Source organism: Toxorhynchites rutilus, chromosome 3 (assembly GCF_029784135.1).
Source record: "Toxorhynchites rutilus septentrionalis strain SRP chromosome 3, ASM2978413v1, whole genome shotgun sequence".
NCBI classification, from domain to species: domain Eukaryota; kingdom Metazoa; phylum Arthropoda; class Insecta; order Diptera; family Culicidae; genus Toxorhynchites; species Toxorhynchites rutilus.
The window spans coordinates 116,751,673-116,772,177 of NC_073746.1; the positions used below are offsets into that span (position 1 = coordinate 116,751,673).

General features: G+C 40.5%; 1 protein-coding gene across 7 annotated transcripts in view; it reads right to left on the minus strand.

Annotated features, from left to right (window-relative positions):
• The window catches only part of LOC129780318 (probable G-protein coupled receptor 158), a 212,149-nt gene that overhangs the window by 15,001 nt on the left and 176,643 nt on the right, over positions 1-20,505 (minus strand). For 3 of the 7 annotated variants that reach the window (XM_055788433.1, XM_055788432.1, XM_055788437.1), the window contains exons 7-10: positions 17,383-17,799; positions 17,080-17,274; positions 9,700-9,884; positions 9,359-9,470 (exon numbers count right to left, since the gene is read on the minus strand). In XM_055788433.1, coding sequence (XP_055644408.1) covers positions 9,359-9,470; positions 9,700-9,884; positions 17,080-17,274; positions 17,383-17,799 — 909 coding nt within the window. Of the gene's footprint in view, positions 1-9,358; positions 9,471-9,699; positions 9,892-17,079; positions 17,275-17,382; positions 17,800-20,505 lie in introns of those variants that run through there. The other 4 variants (XM_055788436.1, XM_055788435.1, XM_055788439.1 and 1 more) reach the window with 3 other exon arrangements.

Here is a 20,505-nt window from a genome sequence, read left to right on the forward strand (position 1 = left end):
TTTGTCTTTTGTTTCGCTCGCTCGTATTAATCTTATATTGCTGTACCATGTATATTATACAAATGCTTACCAGTATTTGAGAGTCATGACATTTTCTGTTATGTTATGTCTCATTTAATGTCATAAATCGGGATGACAAAACATGAGCTAAAAATCAATTTTGGGTGTAGTCACCACCTTCCTACCGTGGGCCTCAGTCTACGACATTGTTTAGCAGATAATACATGATATGGTTCCGGGGAATACTCGACGCTGACGGAATCCGCTATTGCGTAATCTGCGAAACCGCCAGCGTTTGGTGCGCAAACATTGCTCTAGCTTTAGGAATGTATAAAAATATGATGTGCAGCTGAAATTTAGATGAAATTATAAAACAACAATAAGGGGACTAAACGTGAATAAAACTGTGGGTACAAAAAGCATGTACACAATTATTGTAATTGAACTCAAAACTAGATCTTATATAAATCATTGTTTCCTATACTGCTGTTCTACGCGTAGTTGTCCCATGCTTCATTTTGGCAATTTTCACATTTCTTCATAAAACGTTTTTATACATAATCTTCTGAAAAAAAAAACACAAAAGTTACTGTTCGTTTCCAGCTTTTGAAGAAACCACATCAAGCTCAATTGTCCCATGTTGATATTCTAGGCGTAACTGTCCAGCCATGTATTTTTCGTAGATTTATAATAAATTAATTGGTTCAAGTGCAAGAATTTTATGTCATTGAATTTTTAATTTTATGCACTCATTTCTGGTTTGAAAGAACAGACTAATTCTCAAACAAATAATAAAAAAATTAACAGAACACGTGTACAACTTGTTAGCGAATGCCCAACAATAATGAGATTCTGCGTATAACTCACTTCTTCGTAAAACGATGTTTTTATGCATAATCTTTCGGAAAAACATAAAAAAACTTATTTCTGTCTCCCGTATTTCAGAAAACAACATCAAGTTTGATTGTCCCATGTTGATATTGTAGGCATAACTGTCCCATCATGATTTTTTGTACTCGTAATCGAGCTTGATTGATTCAAGTGAGAGAAATATTTCACATTTCATTAGTCAATAGTTTACTGCTTATAAAAACCCGGTTTAGCAATACAAACTGAAATACCTAAAACTTCTGTTAGACAAATATGCTAGAAAACTTTGATTGCGTTTTTCTCAGTTGCTGATTTTGGACAGTATATGCAATTTCAAACTAATAGAGGAACTGGTACCAATTCGGTACCCCATTTTGTTTTTTTTGGACTTAGCTCTTGGCCGATGCTCGGAGTTTCTTCATATTACGTCAGTTTATGAAGGGTTCTATTGCGGACATTTCCCCGCAAACCGATTTCAAAAATCTTGATTTGGCTCGGAGCTTTGAGCATAGAAGCGAAACAACCCAAATTCGAGTACCCGAGATACATACATACATAATCAGTTGAGAGCCGTGGTGCTGTGCTGTCTCAATTATTCGTCTCCAATCTAATCGGTCCTGGGCCACTCGTCGCCAATTCCGTAAGCGTCCCGCCACTCGCAAGTCGATTTCGTTCTGGTCGAGCCACCTGGCACGTTGAGCCCTCTCTTTCTGGGCCGGTGGGGTCATTGAAGAGAACGGATTTCACTGCACTGTCGTCCGGAATCCTCGCGACATGTCCGGTCCACCGTAACCTCCCGACTTTCGCCTGGTGTACAATGGGAATCTCTACAAGTAGTGCCTGTAGTTCGTGGTTCATACGTCTGCGCCACTCTCCGCTCTCCGTTTGTACTCCACCAAAAATAGTCCGCAGCATTTTCCGCTCAAAGACGGTCAGAGCGCGTATGTCGTTGGATCTCTTTCGTGGTATTGTTGTCGGCGGTGATCAGAGATCCCAAGTACACGAATTCATCAACCATTTCCAGTTCATCGCCGTCCACTGTCACTGTCCGTCGGAGGCTCACTGCCTCTTCCCATCAAGTACTTGGTTTTTGACGCATTAATTAGTAGTCCCACCCTCCTGGCCTTCGCTTTTAGTTTGGCGTAGTTTGCCTCAGCCGTCGCAAAGTTTCTTGTTATTGAGTCAATATCATCTGCGAAGCCCAGGAGTTGGGTACTTTTGTTGAAAATCGTGCCCCTCGTTTTGATGCCCGCACGTCGGATTACACCCTTAAGGGCTATATTAAATATCATACAGGATAGTCCATCCCCTTGCCTTAAACCTCTGTGTTATTCAAAAGGGCTCGAGAGTGCCCCCGAAACACGAACGTAGCACATAACTCCCTCCAAGGTAGCTTTGATCAGCCGTGTCAGTTTGTCCGGAAAACCGTAGTCGTGCATGATCTGCCATAGCTGTTCTCGATCGACTGTATCATAAGCAGCCTTAAAGTCTATGAATATGTGATGAGTGGTCACGTTATACTCCCGACATTTCTGGAGGATTTGTCGGAGGGCAAAAAACTGGTCCGTAGTGGCGCGGGCCCCCATGAAGTCCGCCTGGTACTGCCCTACGAAGCCCTTGGCTATCGGGGATAGACGACGTGTTAGAATCTGGGAGAGCACCTTGTAAGCGGCGTTAGTTAGCGTTATGTCGCGGTAGTTGCCGCACTCGAACCGATCGCGATCGAGTACCCGAGATGCCTGGGTATAAATTTGGCACCCCCTTTTTTTTTATTTTTTTCAATTAAAAGAATCGTCCTGAAATCACTGAAAAATGTATTTTTTGACATTTTCATACAAAATAGAAGCGAAGTACACTATCTTACGTAAATTAACTTAACTTTGACGAAAAAGCATGCAATTTTACAGAACAAAGAGGAACAAAAAAGCGGCTTTTACAACAAAAAGTGAACAAATTTCATCTCGATTTATTTCTAACTAAAAAAGAAAAAAAAATTGCCTGACCGAGTGGGTTTTTATCCCCAAATCGGGCGAAATTTAATTTTGCTGCATGGGCATCCAATAGCATAGTGTATCATCAACACTATGTTTACAAGCGGGTGCCAAATTACCCGCTTACCGAATTTTCACTTTGGAATGAAATCTATGAAATTGGTGATAAAAATCTCGATACACTTACTCGAATTCGTTGAAAATCATCAATTTCTTGATCCAAATCAGCTTTAATATTTAAAATCGGCTCACTATTCGATTCTTAACGATGTTTCAAAAGACGCACATGAAATTTTTTCGAGATTTCAAAAACAACAAAACTTTTTTTTTTATTAAAAACACAGATATTTTGGGTTTTTGGCATCTGACGTTTGTTACTACATTACTAGAACACTTTTTTTTATTCACCACCAAAGTGCGCTCATTACCGCCGGAGATCCGGGTGGGTACCAAATTACCCACGGGGTACCGAATTTGTACCAGTTTCATTCATAGGAAAATTATAATTGTCTTACAGACCTTGTAACAGTTGACACAACTGTTATCGTCATGTGATATTTCCAGATTATATATTTACTTACTTATTGTTTGTGTGCATATTTATTTAGTTGTGTTTAGTTTATTTTTGAGGTGATTCACAGTCTTTTTGGATATATTTATTTATTTATACATTTATTTATTTAGTAGTAGAATTAGTAATCATTCGTAAAGTCACATTTAAATATTCAAGTTCAGATATTCACACTGAAACATGTGTCATGTGATATTTCCAGATTATATATTTACTTACTTATTGTTTGTGTGCATATTTATTTAGTTGTGTTTAGTTTATTTTTGAGGTGATTCACAGTCTTTTTGGATATATTTATTTATTTATACATTTATTTATTTAGTAGTAGAATTAGTAATCATTCGTAAAGTCACATTTAAATATTCAAGTTCAGATATTCACACTGAAACATTAACAGTGTACCTTCACTAAGACACAACTGAAAGTAATCTAAAAGATACTCCAGAAAGTAGACGCCTAAGGACTTAGACTTCCCATCCCAACTCCCTTGAGCATGGCAAAAGCTCAATCACCAAAGTTCGCTCTTAGAGGGGTCAGGTTGTTTGACCAATGATTGTCTGTTCGCGCAGCACTTACTTCCCTGGCCTTGAGTTTGGGGAGGGGAATGAGAAGGTCGTATTCATAGACGGTTAGTTGGAGCAAGATGTACATAAGGGGATGCTGTCTTCGGCTGAGCTTGAGCTCTGAATCGCGTGATACCCTGCGGTTTATCTGAAGACTACAATGTTCTTCGACCATTTTGCCAAGAACTTTCCGACGTCGCGGAACCATTGTGTTTTTTGTTTGCGCGTTTAAGTTGTAAGTTCCTTTATATAACGTGGAGTTTTTGTGATCGAAACATGAATTGTCTTTCAATGTGGGCATTGTTCCGACTTATTAAACGAACGCTCGAATATTGCAGTAAAACGACTACAGGTAGATACTTTATGTATATTAGGGACTATTTCTAAATGTTGAATAATTACCATAACAGGAGATTTACTTTTTTGGTAAAACCCGGCGAATCAATCACGCCAGGAAAAAGCAGCGCTGTTACCATCGCATCTTCTACGGATCCGCTGGATAATACCAACTGGCGTAAGTCCCCATCGGAAAAGCAGGAGGAGTGGGTGAGGGAATTTGTGTCCTCACCGCACTCCCCAGGTACCCTGTATTGTATAGTTTTGTCCATGAGCACATGTGATTTTTGGGTGAGATTCCGTTGTCTACGAACAACTTTGGGAAAGATTTCTCACTAAGAACATTGCACCAGTCGTGGTTGAAATAGTAGATCAACTGGTTTGAATTTCTGAATGTTTCCGAGAACCTAGAACATCTGATATTTATATAAATTCAAAGACAGTGTTGAACGTTGATGCTTGGGTAGGTTGTTAAATAAGACAAAAGTTGAGTGATGGTGAGTTTCCTGTATGCTGAATTATTAATTAACACAAATTCTTTGATAACATATTTATTGTAAAAAATACAACCTTATATGTTTTTTAGTTTTCTTGTTCTTCTTCGTTCTTCCTGGCTCTTCTTTTTATTGTTTAGTTATAATTCAACTTCAAATTCTCGTCTTTTTTTATCCCTCCCGATTGCTCCCCGTGGAAAGAAACGTAGTTTTTCGTAGCCAATATACTATTCATCATAATATTCCCCAGCCTGTTTGTATTCTTCGTTTCATTGAGGTTATATTGAGAAAAAGTTCTTTGCACAGTGTCCACAGGGATAGGGAGTGTGAGCGTTGGATAATATTTGTACATTGTACAACTGAAGAACACAAATAAAAAACTGGATAAAATTGAAAAAAAAATTCAAGATTTTAATTTTGACTGGTTCGAGAAAATAAGCTGGAACAATCCAGTCTAAGTTGGAACATTGGCAACACTGACTATACACAATCGCGTTCGCTTTTTTGCTAGTTGAAAGTCCAACACTAACTTTATCCAGAATAGAGTACAATACATAATCAGTCAACAGATATTTTATGAGATAATTTCAATGTTTTTTGAGGATCTTAGGACGGCGTAACTCACAATTTCGAAAGGAAAACACGAAAAAATCACAAAAAACCACACATTTAAAACGCTGTCATCAATGCATTTTTTTTCAGTTTTATTTTAAATTTCACTGAATTGAGCTATAAGTGTATGAAATCACAGTAGGCCTTGATTTTAAGAATAAATTCATTTGAGAAAATGCGTCGCGATTCAATTCTTAAAACACGAATCGAAAAATCTGCTCTATCCGCTCGAGGGACAGATAACTTTTGAGATTCTCGAAATCCGTTCTGAAACGGCTCGGGTAGATCTCATCATCGCCCAGAACCCAGAAGTGACAGACAGGGTAATTCAGCGGATCCTAGAACATATGTGAAAGTAATGGGTCTATTCAAGTGGAACCCGAACCCGAAGCAATTATCAGAGGAAGCGGCGAAAAAGGAAAATGTTTCGCAATTCTACGCAAAAGAAGCGAAGAAGATGGCTGAATTAGGATGTTTTGACATCCAGATTGTGCCGTATCGGAATGCAAAGCAAAATTTGGAGCCGAAGAGGCACTCGAGGTTTTTTTTACAAAATATGATTGTGTGGTTATGGACGACGTCAGCCTGGCAGTTTCGATCGAATTCCTGAGCAGGAATTTTATACCTTGGAGAGTTCCTCGGAAGAATGTAAAATCAAGAAGAAGCCAAAATTCCTCAAAAAGCTCCTCATTTGTCTACCAAGCAATCTGCAGTTGTGGATTGAAAAACGAAACTTTTTGTTACTTCTGGAACCATGAACCAGCAAATTTATCAGTAGGAGGGCCTACGGATGAAACAACTGCCTTTCTGGAGCAGCAAGATAAGGATTCCCTATTCTGGCCGGACTTATCAAGCTGTCACTGCTCCAATTCAGTCAAACAGTGGTACAGCAAAAATAGCGTTACAGTGGTTCCCGAGAAGATGAATCCGGCCAATATTCCGATGCTAGGGTCAATACTGATAAATTGGGAAGCACATACTGAAGGAAAAGGGTGAAAATGCAATTGAACTGAAGAATTCCAAGCGGAAATTGAGTTTGGCAGTATACAAGTATACAAATGAGAATAGGGTTCGTGCAAATGATGGATCGTGTACGAAGAAAAATTGTAAGAATGAAGACTGAAAAATGGTCTCATAAAGGGTGTGTCACATCAAATTGCATCACGGAAAAAACGCTGTAGAAATTCGCCCAGTAGACCGATCCTTTTGAAAATTTTAGACAGTAAAATAAAAACTATTAAACAACCTTTGGCATTTTCTTTTTATTCATACTTCGAGCCCAAGCCCGTATGCTCGCACCTTCCTCTTTACCCCGTCCATAAGGTTCTGTACAACGTCAGGTTGTAGTTTTTTTTGAACAGAAATCCATTTTCTCTTGAAGTCCGCCTCCAATTTGACAACTTTTGGGTTCTTCCGGAGTGCCTGCTTCATAATCGCCCAATATTTCTCTATTGGGCGAAGCTCCGGCGCGTTGGGCGGGTTCATTTCCTTTGGCACGAAGGTGACCCCGTTGGCTTCGAATGAACTTGACAAATTCAGCTTATTGGCGACATCCCGGGCCGAACTTCTCGGATCACTTCTGAACTGCTTAACTACGCGCTTGTGATCTTTTTCACTGACGGAGAAGTATCGTTTTAGTACTCTGCTGACCGTGGATTGGACGATTCCCAGCATCTTACCGATGTCCCGATGTGACCACTCCGGATTCTCGAAATGAGTGCGCAGGATTAATTCACGACGCTCTTTTTCGTTCGACGACATTTTTCCAAATTTACGAAAAATTGACAGTGAAGCATGGCCAACGTGATCTATACACTCTTATCTGATTATAAGCGAAAGCTGAAGATATAATTCCTAAAAATTAAATTTCTACAGCGTTTTTTCCGTGATGCAATTTGATGTGACACACCCTTTAATATCTATATTAGGATGCCAATGAAAATGGTCATCTCGAATTTCAAAAAGTTACCTCATAAAAAATGTTCATTACCTCGAACTCGTGAATCTCGACGTGTCATGCAATTTTAAGACATTTGGCACAAAAAAATAAAAAATAAACTCCAATTTCCGGTGATTTTTCGGATTTCAAAAAACTCAAATTTGAATTTTTGCTTTGACTAACGTTTTGACATTGCAGATCATTAAAATGTTTTAATATTATTGAAATATTGAAAATTACTATCGAAATTCAGAATCGGTGGCAGTCTTGATAGACATATGTGCTGTGTTATAATGAACATCATAAAATGAACATTCAATCGACCGTCGTGCTGAAAATGTCATATGACATCTCGACATTCGTTTCATTCGTTTGATGTTTATCATTCTATAATCAAACAATAGTGTTCAAGGGGAACGCTCACCGCTAAAAACGTTCATTGAATACATTTGTAATTGATATGGAAAAGTTTGACGGTTGCTTTGATCTGAGCAATCTTTGTAAGTACCGACCACTGTCTATGGATGTGTGCGGATGTGGATGTATGTGTGCAGCTACGCTCGAAACAGAATAAAGAGAGAAAAAGCATTCATATCATTGGCAGTTAAATGACATTAAAACTTCAATCAAATTAGTCGGAATAAACCCTTTCGTTACGAGCGTCGTCTATAAACGATATCCGCGTGACGAGCTGTGTGTACGAGCGTCGTCTTTAGACGACATGAAATTTATACTGCTTTTCGATCACATCAGCGCGATGTGCATACTTTTCGGCGCAGTGCTTCGTACAGGGGTAGCACTTTGGCGGAGCACACTGCCGTAATGAAAGGGTTAAAGGATAGTTATGTTTACGAATGGGAGAATGAAAATATCATATTTTCATCGCTCTTCTATGTACGTTCGATAGATAGAGAGAACATTTAAACGTTCAACTGACGGTCGTGTTCGCAACTGGGTATTTATTTCTGATGTGACTGTTGTAGCCGAACAGCGCATTCTTGGACACGTTCACAGTACATATTGGGTCGTAACTGTCGCATAAGGGCAGTATGTGATGGTCACCAAAAATGTCGACCGTTTACAAGACTGGTCGGTGGTTGCAACTTTAAAAGCGCTCATTCCAATTTTCGGCCGTAAAAATCGTCCCAGCCGGCAGCCTGTGGACCTTTAGAATCTACATTTTCGCTGTTGGATATTACCGTGTCAACGAGAAGCCACCCCGCACGAAGCAACGAACATATTGCAACCGTAAGTGAATCCATCCGAAATGGCCCAAATCAATAAATTGCAGGGCATTCTTGAGAATTGGGAAGCTCCCAAGCCTCATTGTGGCGTATCTTGCGAAAAGACCTTGGGCTACATCCTTACAAGATGAAATTGACTCAAGAGTGCAAGCCGCTTGACCATATGAAGTGCTGAAACTTCTCCGATTGGGCTCTGGTGAATCTTGAAGAAAATGATTTTCATCACAAAACCATCTTCAGCGATGAGGCTCATTTTTGGCCAAATGGCTTTATCAACAAGCAAATATGCATTATTGCAAACCCACATGTGCTTCAAGAAACAACATTGCATCCACAAAAAAAAATCTGTTCGGTGTGGATTTCATGCCGGTTGAGTGATTGGGCCATATTTCTCCGTCGATGAGAACGATGACGGTTACCGTCGGTGGAGAGCGCTATCGCGACTTGATGGGAGACTATTTTTGGCCAGAATTGGAAGATCCTAACATCAATGATATGTGTACTGTAGATTATGTGAATGCATCGCCAAAGACCTATATTTTGTTATTTGTTATATCGGGATGATAAATCAAGTCAGCGTTTCAGATCATACATCCCTGCGATTTCTAATGCATACACTTCCGGTGGTTACGTTCAAACGGATCAAACGTTAATCTTCGTTTGCTGTTCGCGAACTCAAAATGAAAGCCCTGAAAAAGTATCCAAAAATAAATTTCCAATGTTATCAGCAATATCTACCTGTAACGAGAATCTACGGTGCGCCACCTTTCGGCCTCCCCTTCGTTTGCTAATGTGAGGATTGTCTTGTCGTAGAGTTTTATTCTTTAGGTATTCTAGTTGTGTATACAGTCTGTCCAGTGGTGTGTCCGGGAAACCGTCCAATAATCAGGAAGAGAAAGAGAAATAGAGAAAGAGAGAAAGAGAGATCAGAAGAAAAAGTATTAAAAAACGATTAAAAACAGTTCCGTCGTGTCCTCATGCCATATATTTTTTGTTGTTTATTTTTGGACACGATAAACGCCAGAGAGGGGCCAAAAATAGAGAGCAATATAAATAGAAAAAAATATCATCAAACTCACCTTTTCAGTTCGGCACGGATGTCCTCGGGGCTCATCTCGGAGATGGTGACGTCGCCCACTTCCGGATCACCAACACAGATGCCGGCGTAGGTGCCCAGGCCGCCGCCATGGTGGGAACTGTCGTGTGCACCCTTGAAAGCATCCACAGGTAAGCGGAATGATACATCATGGGCAAGGGAACGAACCTGGAAGCTAGTACGATGCAACACAGAACAACGACCCGAAAAAAAATACCAAGAAGAGACACACAGACACACAGAAAGAGAGAGAGCAGGAGTGATCGGGGAGCAAGAAGAAGGATATGCACAGACACAGACACGGAAATATAGGTTCGATAGATGGCACAGAGGTGAGTGTGTGGTGGAACCCGTTCCAGGACCAAAAGGGTTTTGTGGATAGTGTAGTTCGATTTCGAGGTTAGAGCAGAGGATGAGCGTTGAAGTTGTAATAGATAGATAGATCGAGTTTCAATACCCGGCATGTGTTTTCGCATCAGATACTTTTAATGTACACAGCAACAAACTACCGTTCGTTCTTCCACAAATTGAAAACTGAACGCTAAATGAAATGTAATTCAAGCTTCTCGTATAGCAAATAATTTCCAACTTCACATGTTGGGGCTTCCCTTTTATTCCCATGTAGCCATTCTTCATTCCATCTCAGCTTGGCGGAGAAGAAATATTCCAAGTGCCAAACTATTCCCACGGAGTCGAACGCTTCAAATATTCCAAGCAGAACAGAACAGTGGGTACGGTCGGATCGAAAGTGTCATTGATTAATTTTTTTAGCAAGCTTTTCTCAAGAAAGCTTTATCAGGGGCAACTATCGCTCTGTTTTCCACACTGTGCACTGGTTCTAGAGTGGCTGAGAGCGAATGTGAACAAGACGAGTGTGTTTGCCATTCCGATTTGAGACTAATCTATTTATCAATTAAACTTTTGAATATTTCAGCGCAGGTGTGGCGCTAGTGCCAACCAACGTAAGACGTTTGTCCCAAGTAGTAGTTTCAATGTTGTAGTTTCGTTGGCGAACATACGGATTGAATCTGAACACTGTGGCAAAGTGTTGCAGGTGCTGGAGGCAAGCAATGAATTGCGACATGCAATGTGGTGAAGCGGAGGTTTCGTGGGCATATTTGGGTATCAAGCTGATTGCGTTATTTAAATTTACCACACAAAAGTCTGCCTTTCGTAATTATTCTACTGAATTCTAGATTATATATTTGTAATTGTAAAGGCTTACAGGCTTACAATGTGCACAGGTACCCACAGAATTAACGTGCTATATCACATTCAACCCCTTGAAGTGTGCTTTTGTACCCTTTTCTTTGATGCACGAGGCATAGTCGTCTATCCCATGCACTTGTTGTAGCAAAGCAGCTGAACACTTGTCCCCCGAGTAATGAGAGTGTGGCAGACTACTAGCGCTAACTATAATGCTTTAGAAGTTTACACCTACGCATTGAGAACGCAAGGTGTAATTTTGTTTCAACTATGCATTCTAGATCGTGTGGTTTGTGATACCTTCATTTTATTCAGATTGCAGCGCAGTGTCGAATGGGAAGGTTTTCTATTCACATTAATGTAAGTCTCGTCTATTGCTGGGAGCAAATCAACAATATAGCGAAGGTGCCAGGACTGCTCGAGAGGACCCATGGTGAATAATTCCCTCGAGAGAGCAAGAAATCTAGTTCGGTGAATATTTCGGAGCATTGTCAAATGTTTTTTTTCTTTTTTTTTCTGACGGATAGAACAAAAAAAAATCTGATTTCAATGCAACAGTCTTTAATTTTGTTTTTTTTCTTCTAGTTTTTAAATTGCTGATATTATGCAATTAGCCAATTGATAGACTATCTAACGTCTACTCTGCAACAGCCTAAAAGCCAATCAGTAAGTAAAATGGTAACGGAATTACAATATCGTTAAGGGTACACTAAACAGCAGGGCTCGGCATAGTCATAGTCAACTGAGGATAGTTAGCTGACTATCTGACTGACTATATCCGTATTCAGTCGGAAATGACTTATGGCTTCTTCACAGTCAGTTTCACCGTTTAGTCGCTATCGCGTTTAGTCGCTATCTCCCTCTACCGACTCGACTATATCATTTCATTCTTCCCAGTCAAATTGTCTTCAATGCATTTTGAAGTGACTTTCCCCAGAAGGAATTCGTTCCTCTCTCTCTTCCATGTATCATGTATGCATGTATTGATATTTGAGTTCAACGTGGTTTAACATTGATGAGGTAACTACTTTTTGCATCAGAAATCAAGTTGTCGTTCCTCTTTACATGGACGTAAAATAAGATTGCGTACGCGGGTATAAAATTAGTGTCAGGGGGAAATGAAAGTGTGGATTGAAGTCAGTTGAATGAAGAGGCAGATTTGTATTCATTATATTCATTATATTATTCGTAATATTTGAAATAACCACAAACTGGACTGGTTCATCAGTCATCCTCGCTAGTCAACGCTAATCAATTCATTTTCTAGTCAAGTCACTTTTTGTTCACGGTGACTGCCGAAGCAGTTCTAGTCGAAGCGAAGCTACTGAGAGCAGAGTCGGTCTTCATTTTTCACCTTCGAAGATTTCGGGCCCTGCTAAACAGACACACTAAGTTAGTGAAGGCAAGTACAATCGCAATGTCGGGGGATAAGGAAAACTTTGAGTGGATAATAATTTGTCCTAGATGAGGAGAGCTACTTTCAGATGATTCAGATGATCGATATATCAAATTAAAACAAATTAGCTAGCCTTTTTTGTAAAAATGACACATCTGCCAATTAATTGAATTCTAGTCGCATACATCCAGTCTAGTCGCTTACAAATATTGAACGAAGACTGAAAACAGGTTAACTTTGAAAAATCATAACTTAAAAACGAGAAATAACACATCTCTGATTTTTGGGTATGTTATGTAAAAAAGCTGTTTGACTAATTCATTTCATTTGATACCGATATTGAGGGGATTACAAAAAAAAATATATAGTCGACCATTTAGTGGCGGCGACCTTTTCGAATTTATGTTGTTCATAGTGTAGTGTATTCTCCAAGTCAAGCCATTCAGCCATTTTTTAGCGGCGGCCAAATTAAATTTTTCAAGATTATGAAATACGCAGTTTTATAACGGCAGTAGAATTAACGGTATGTTCCAAATTTTAGATCAATCAGTGATCAGGAACGGGGTCAAATTTCAATAAATGTGGGACAATCCTACAAACACTCAAACATACAAACAGGGCGAGCTGAATGAAACCATTAAAAAGTAATTGTTTATTTGGGATCTGCGGCCATCTTGGATTAGGATTTTTCATGATCTGCTATGTTCTACTAGTCAAGCACTTTCATATGATACCCATATTGATGTGGTTTTGAAAAAAAATATATATGGCGCCATTCTGTGGTGGCGGCCATTTTGGATTTGCATTTTTAATAAATAACTGTGGTCTACTAGTCAATCCCTTTCATATGATATACATATTGACGGGGTTCTGAGAAAATGTGTAATCCGCCATTTTGTAGCGGCCGCCATCTTGTGTTTACATTTTTCATAGATAACTGTCTTCTACTAGTCGAGCCCTTTCATTCGATGGGGTTTTGGGAAAACTTATATTGATGGGATTTTGAGAAAATATGTACATAATCCGCCGTCTTGGATTTTCAAGATCATATAATACGCAGTTTTATAATGATACCAGAGATAAAGATGTGTTCCAAATTCAGGGTTAAAAAAAAGGGGGTTAAATTTCTATTAATGTGGTACAGCGCTACAGACAAAGTTACAAACAGACAAAGTCACAAACATACTAACGGGTCCAAGCTAGATAAAACTGTTTGACAAATAAGTGCAAATAGTAATTATAATACGTATACCGAGAGAAAATTCGTTTTTTTATGATTCGATTATTCAGAGTGAAAAAAAAAATCAATACTCCGGATAATCTGATAATCGAGTCCGGGTTGGGGAAAAAGAAATGTCGTATTTCTGATCGAAATTTGACGCTTTATTTAACATACTCAAAATTATCCAATTTAAGTCAAATATGCGCCGTTTTGTTCGCAAACTTGTTGCCATTTAGAAGGCAACTTCATTATACCCCCCTTATAAAACCCCCCTCCTTATTTGCAAAAAACTCAGACAGCCAGTTTTCGCAAGCCTCTTTTGAGGCAAACTTAGTATCACCAAGAGCGTTTTGCATGAACCGGAAGAGATGATAATCACTCGGAGCCAGGTCCGGACTATACGGTGGGTGCAATAGGACATCCCATCCGAGTTCCAGTAGCTTCTGGCGGGTCATCAAAGATGTGTGAGGCCGAGCGTTGTCCTGGTGGAAAACAACACATTGATCATTTCTGGCCGCTTCTGGTCAATCGCCGGCTTCAAACGGTCAAGCTGGTCACAGTAGAGAACCGAGTTGAGGGTCTGGCCATAGTTGAGCAGCTCATAGTGGATGGTTCCCTTCCAATCCCACCAAACACACAACAAAATCTTCCTGGCCGTCAATCCGGGCTTGGCGATGGTTTGAGCCGGCTCACCGCGCTTCGACCACGACTTTTTTCGCTTCAGGTTGTCGTACGTGATCCACTTATCATCACCAGTCACCATCTTCTTCAAAAATGGATCGAGTTCATTCCGTTTCAGCAGTGCATCGCAGGCGTTGACTCGGTCTAAAAGAATTTTTTGCGCACCCATACATTCAACTTTTTTTTGGAATCCAATCTTCTGCAAATGGTTTCAAACGGTTTTATGGTCTATACCCAGTTCCTGGCCAATCTAGCGAGTGCTCACATGCCGGTCTACTTGGATGATTTCAACGATTTTATCGGTTTCCACGACGATTGGCCTACCAGTACGGGGTATATCTTCGACAGGCACTACACCGGAATGAAATCGATCAAACCAACGCTGTGCTGTGCGAATCGTTACAGTATCGGGTCCATAAACTACACGATTTGTTTTCGACCGCCTTCGTTGTAGTTTTACCTCGCAGGTAGTAAAAACGTTAAATATGGCGAATTTGTTGCTTGGTGGACTCCATCTTTGACGCGCTATAACTTGAGACTTAAAAGGGCACAGATTGTCGTCTTTAAATAGCCGTATAGTATGACCCGATGCGATAAGTCATTTCGACATTTCTTTTTCCCCAACCCAATATATATTTTTCATACCACACCCAAACTAGCGTTATCAGAAGCATTTCAATTTCGACAGAAATCATGCCGTTTCGTGCCTTGAAGCGTCAAATGAGCAAATAATGTCATCTGTCCCCCAACGCTTTAAAACGTTTTTATGTATGGAAGCAGACTCTTTCATTTTTCTTTTTTCATCTTTTTTGGGATTGCAGCCATAAAAATCCAAACGACGACAACGGGGATCGAACCAAGGCCGGATAGAACGCAAGGCTGTTTTACACGACCACTCTGTCCACATAGCTAACGATGCTGTTCAGTAAATGCGTGATAATATTGCACCTGATTATAAAATCAAGTTGGAGGTAGTGAAAAAATATCATACAAAAATTGTGTCTAAAGATAATTTTATATTATAATTGTGAGAATATCTGAAAATTCATAGAAATACAAATATTATACAAATGATTACCAGTTTTTGAGAGTCATGACATTTTCTATTATGTTATGTCTTATTTAATGTAATAAATCGGGATGACAAAACATGAGCTAAAAATCAATTTTGGGTGTATATCACTGAAGAAATTCTCATTTTTTTATTGAACACCCGTTATGACATTGATCATTTTTTTTATTGAACACCCGTTAGGACAGGTGACAAACAGGGTGGTTTGTATTTGATTTTCATACTTGTGAATAAAAGAGCTTTCTCGCAAACACACCTTAGGTAACACTACCACAACAGAAACCATGGAGCTTGTAGAGAAGTATAAAATTCAATCATGATACCCTTCAAAAAACGTTTGTGTAAAATATTCCTCATTCTGTTTCCGATTGAACTAAACATTCAAATGAGCGTCTTTCAAACGCCATATGGTTGAGATATTATCGCAGTTGTTTAAAACTGGTATTTTTGGAATTGACAGATCAGATAGTCTATACTTGATCCAGGTGTCAATGTCCTCAATCTGTATAGCACATAAAATCACATACCGTCTGCATCGATTTCATCCTTCCTCAACATAGTGCCATTTCATGTAGGCAATAATAAAATCTTTTGACAGATTTGTCGTAGATTTGTATAAATCCCGGTTTAGCTTGTCCATAAACACTTTTACCCAGAATAAGCGACGGAAGCATTCTTCTGATGTTAGGTCCACTTACGAAAATTTATCAAACAATATTTAGTACTCGTATAAATGTCCAGATACTGTCAAACGTAACAACCCGGTTCAGAAGTTATTACCACTGAAACATCTATCAGTTTACAAAGCACACCCTTTATTAATTTTAACCGAGACATATCAATCATCTACCATCGGTCACAAGCTGTCGCGGTGTAGAATTGCCACCGATATAATAATCTTCATCATTTAAGAAGGCACAGCAGCTGTCTGCCGGTTGTGGGTGGCTGTCAAAATCAAGGCAGGCAGGCAGGCAGGATAGAGAGCGATTTTGATGAATGATGATGATAATGGCATTCAGCGATGGAAAATTAAACACACGCTTCGTGGGGAATCGGTCATCGTGCGCGCAGGGAAATGGCTAGTCTGTACTGTTTTGGGTGTAAAAAAAGGCTGGAAATGAACAGTGGTTAAAAGAGGAAAATATGTGCAAACATTACAGCAACTGATACGACTGCAAGAGGAAACATGTTGTGAAAAACCGTGCGTCTCCTTTGGTTTGTTCACCGTGGCGGAGAGGCGCGATATTTCACTGCAAACGTGGGGGAGGAACGCAACATCAGCTAACCATACGAGGAGAGACGTGCAACATGGACGTGGTGTTCTTCCTGATCATAGGAACTGGGATTTACGTGCAGATTGATTTGAAATATTGATTTGGAACGATGAAAAATGCAAACATGGCACCGGTGCGGGAAAGTTCTAGCATCGATGCGGTGACAAGAGGCAAGTGTGGGTGTGCATGGATTGAAACAAAAAAAATCGTAAAGCTTCCGTGTTCTGTGGATGAGTGCATGTGAAGCGAGGCTGGCTTTGGTTGTTCCCTTGGCTTCGACTGAATCTAATAGGGGTGCGTATATCTAGAGGGAATCTGTGATTGTGTTTTGTATGTGAAAATGAGTAATGGTTGTTCGGCATTTATCCATAGTTGATTAATTCTGTTTTATCGGTTTGAGGCGTATCGGGAATTCGGAATTATCGAGGGTTAGGATGGATAACGACGGATTTGGTGCAGGATTTGAGGGTGGGTAATGCTTCTGTGGTTTTCAGTTGCGTTTTCCAATTTACCTGCTTATGCTGGTACCACAGCTTAGGCAAAAATATGAGCCCGAGTGTTACCGTATTGGTCAGCTGGGAGCGCACGAAAAGTGCTAAGAAGAGTGTGGATGGATTGAACTCCTCCAAGTACCAAAACCGTAGGATGTAGAATGTCGCCGAGACGAGGAATTCGATCATAATCGAAATAACGAGAAACTGACGTTCCTGGGAAAATGGAATAGCAATTGGGTTGTTGGTTGATTGATTAGAATTGCGCCCTTGGGACAGAGAGGTGGTCCGAGAGGGGGCGATGGCGCACTAAATTTAACTTACTCTAAATTGTGTATTTGCGTTGCGGCTAGCGATTGCCAGCTGCAGCCCGAAGCCGAGTATGAGCAGCTCGCCGGCTTCAGTCACGTAGTCCCACTTCAGAGGCCGACACATATTGGACGTGACCTGGTCGTCGGTGTTTTCCACCTTCCACACCAGCTCGCTGTACCGTAGGAAGTCCATGCTGGTGGCGGTGAAGGCGGCCAGATAGCAGAGCACCGCCACTATCATCGCGCACAGATAACGCAGCAGATCCAAATCTCTCACAACCCATCGATGAGCTTTCCTGGTGCGGAATTCCACCAGGTGGCGGTAAAGTTTGAGCACGATTGCCCCGTAGCAGATGATGAAGCCCAGCTCGCGGCACCAGGGCTCTAGCAGGCAGCGCAGCGTCGATGCTTGCAGGAAATGGAGGGCCACCTGCGAATAGTACAGAGAAAAAACGGATATAAGTATTTTATCACAGCCATATAAGTGAATTATTTTTGGTTTGGAAGCTGAAATCATGTTCGATTGATGTCATGATAAGTGCGACACGAGAAGAACGCAATCAATTTTTAAAAACTTATACCATGTCACTACATTGCTTTTGTTATTGATGCGAAAATATTTCACTTGAAATTCAAAATTGAACAGCACCCCTAAATCAATAATTTTACAGGCGATGTTGTCTTCAATAAAAATTTTACACGTCAAAACTTGTTTCTGGGAGAAATTTTCGTTTTGACATTGAACTATGTGAGATACTTCATAAAAAAAAAAAAGATAAATACGAAAGTATTTCCACACAGTCTACCGTAGCATGCAGAATTCACGGCTATGATTCCATCACTGTTACAAAGATTTTCAGTAGACAAATGATGGTTACCAGACAATGGAACAGGCTTGAAACAGCTTCCTGAAATGGTTACTCTCCCAAACTAGTTGTGTTTTTATAGATTGTTCGGTCGATAACGAAGAAATTAGGCCTGAATTTACTGATTTACCTGAAGGGCCAAAATGTTTCTCCTCTAGCTGTAGATATACAAATGAGACTCAAAACAGTTATTCAACAAACACAATACCAACATAAATCAAACTAACGGGAATGTATCGTCGTTTGTTTTACATTCTGTCGAATATATACCGGGGATTTGTAATTTTGAATCTTACTGTTTGTGGTCTTAATGTCAATTTTGAACGCGATCTGTCACTTATAGCGAATTCGTTTTTGTTCAGCTTCAAGTTACACGTCACGAAAAGTATACGATCCATTCCAATGTGACGTAACAACATTTTACAAACACTTTTTTGCGCTTTCATCAATAAAGCACACAACATTTGTCGCCGCTAGCTGAAATCAGCTGTTAGCGTTCGTTCAATTTTCCTTCCACCAGCTGTAAAGCGACAATATGAGCGCGCTGCCGTGCCACTGACCGAGCGAGGGATCAGATTACAAAGAGCTGATTCATTACGCGCACGCGTTCGCGGGTATGGATATAGGTCAGTTGTGCTAGGATCAGCAATTAGATTTCGTCGCGGTTTAACCTAACCAGCGACTGGAAGAGAACATACTGTATAAAAAGTATAGCATGGACACATATTCCCGATTCGAAAGGGATACCGAATTTGAACGCCCTTTGCTTCACGGATGGCAAAATATTATTGAATGAAATTGTAACTCCTTTCACACTGGGAAGCAAGGGGCATCAAAATTGCTGACAATCCATTATCTTAGTATTTAAGAACCCACAAAGCATGTAAATAGTCAGTATCAATAAAGTATCCAAAGAATATTCAAGTAGTACGTTCGGGTCCTCTACATCCGAAAAAGGTTTTCCTCCGGCGTGAGGAAGTTTACTAAGTTGCATCTTTCACTTCGCTACAAATCCTGAGTTACTCTGTTTCACTTGTGCTGCAAGTGGAACATAGAAACTTACAAACAAACTTGGAATTAGAATTGGCCTGTACTGCAGGACGGTTCTAACCAAACCTCTCCCTTGCAAGGAAGTTATCATTGGAGTTCTCGTTACGCGGGATTTTCATTGTCTAACTTCTGGTTAAGTCTTGGACGGTCTGTTCAGCAGAACGTCGAATACTGACCGGCAACCCAACTCGCGTCGTAAGGTCGGCGTGTATCGATCGCCGACATATGGTGGCTCCAGAGAGGACTCGTTCGAATTAAAACGCGACGCAAAGTTAAAACTCGTAAACCGAATCACTAAAGTGAATATACTCCGGGACCGGTAACAGTCTCGTTAACGCGAAGTGAAAGAACAGAACCACGTAATCCGAAGAAGCATGACGGAATACGTGAACAATCCAAATGGACACTGCCGTTTGTGTACGGCAGAGGACACTTCGGACCGGACTATGGCCGAGTGCTCCAAGTGTAAACACTGGTTCCACATCACTTGTGTGGTACTGGAACTTAAGCCCTCCAAGAGGGAAGCATGGAACTGTCCGCAATGCGTCAAAGAGATCAACGAGCTCCAGCAACTGAGAAAGGAGATCGAAGATTTAAAGGCGAAGCAACGCAGTCGTCCAACGGAGCAACCAACAGTAGCAGATCCGCTCGAGATAATTCGTCGCCAATTTGAGTTTCAAATGGAGAGTCAAAAGAAGAGGGACGAAGCCTACCAAAAGGTAATGCAGGATCTAGTATCGAGCCTGGGATCTGGAGGATCCAGGACAAAAACAGAGGTACCAGCGGGCACGTTAGCCCCAACGTCGGTAACCCTACCGACAGAGTTAACCAACTTGCTACGGAAACAAGCAGCAACATCTTTACCCATGTTTCATGGGTCATACAAGGAGTGGCCGAACTTCAAACGTTTGTATGACGAAAGCAAACAAACAGGAAACTTCAGCGATGCTGACAACGTGAGCCGTCTGATGGCTCAATTAGGAAAAAGGCCAAAATCATACGTCAGCGCCCTAATGATGGACCCTGGCAACGAAAAGCAGATTATCGAAACACTATCAAGTATATACGGTCAACCAATGGCGATATACAACGAACTGTGGGCAGACTTAACCAGGTTGAGGAACCCAAGAATGGAAAACCCACAAACAATGATCGAGTTTGTGGTCACACTAGGGAATTTAGTGTGCAACATGAGGATGATAAACCAAAGATCATACCTC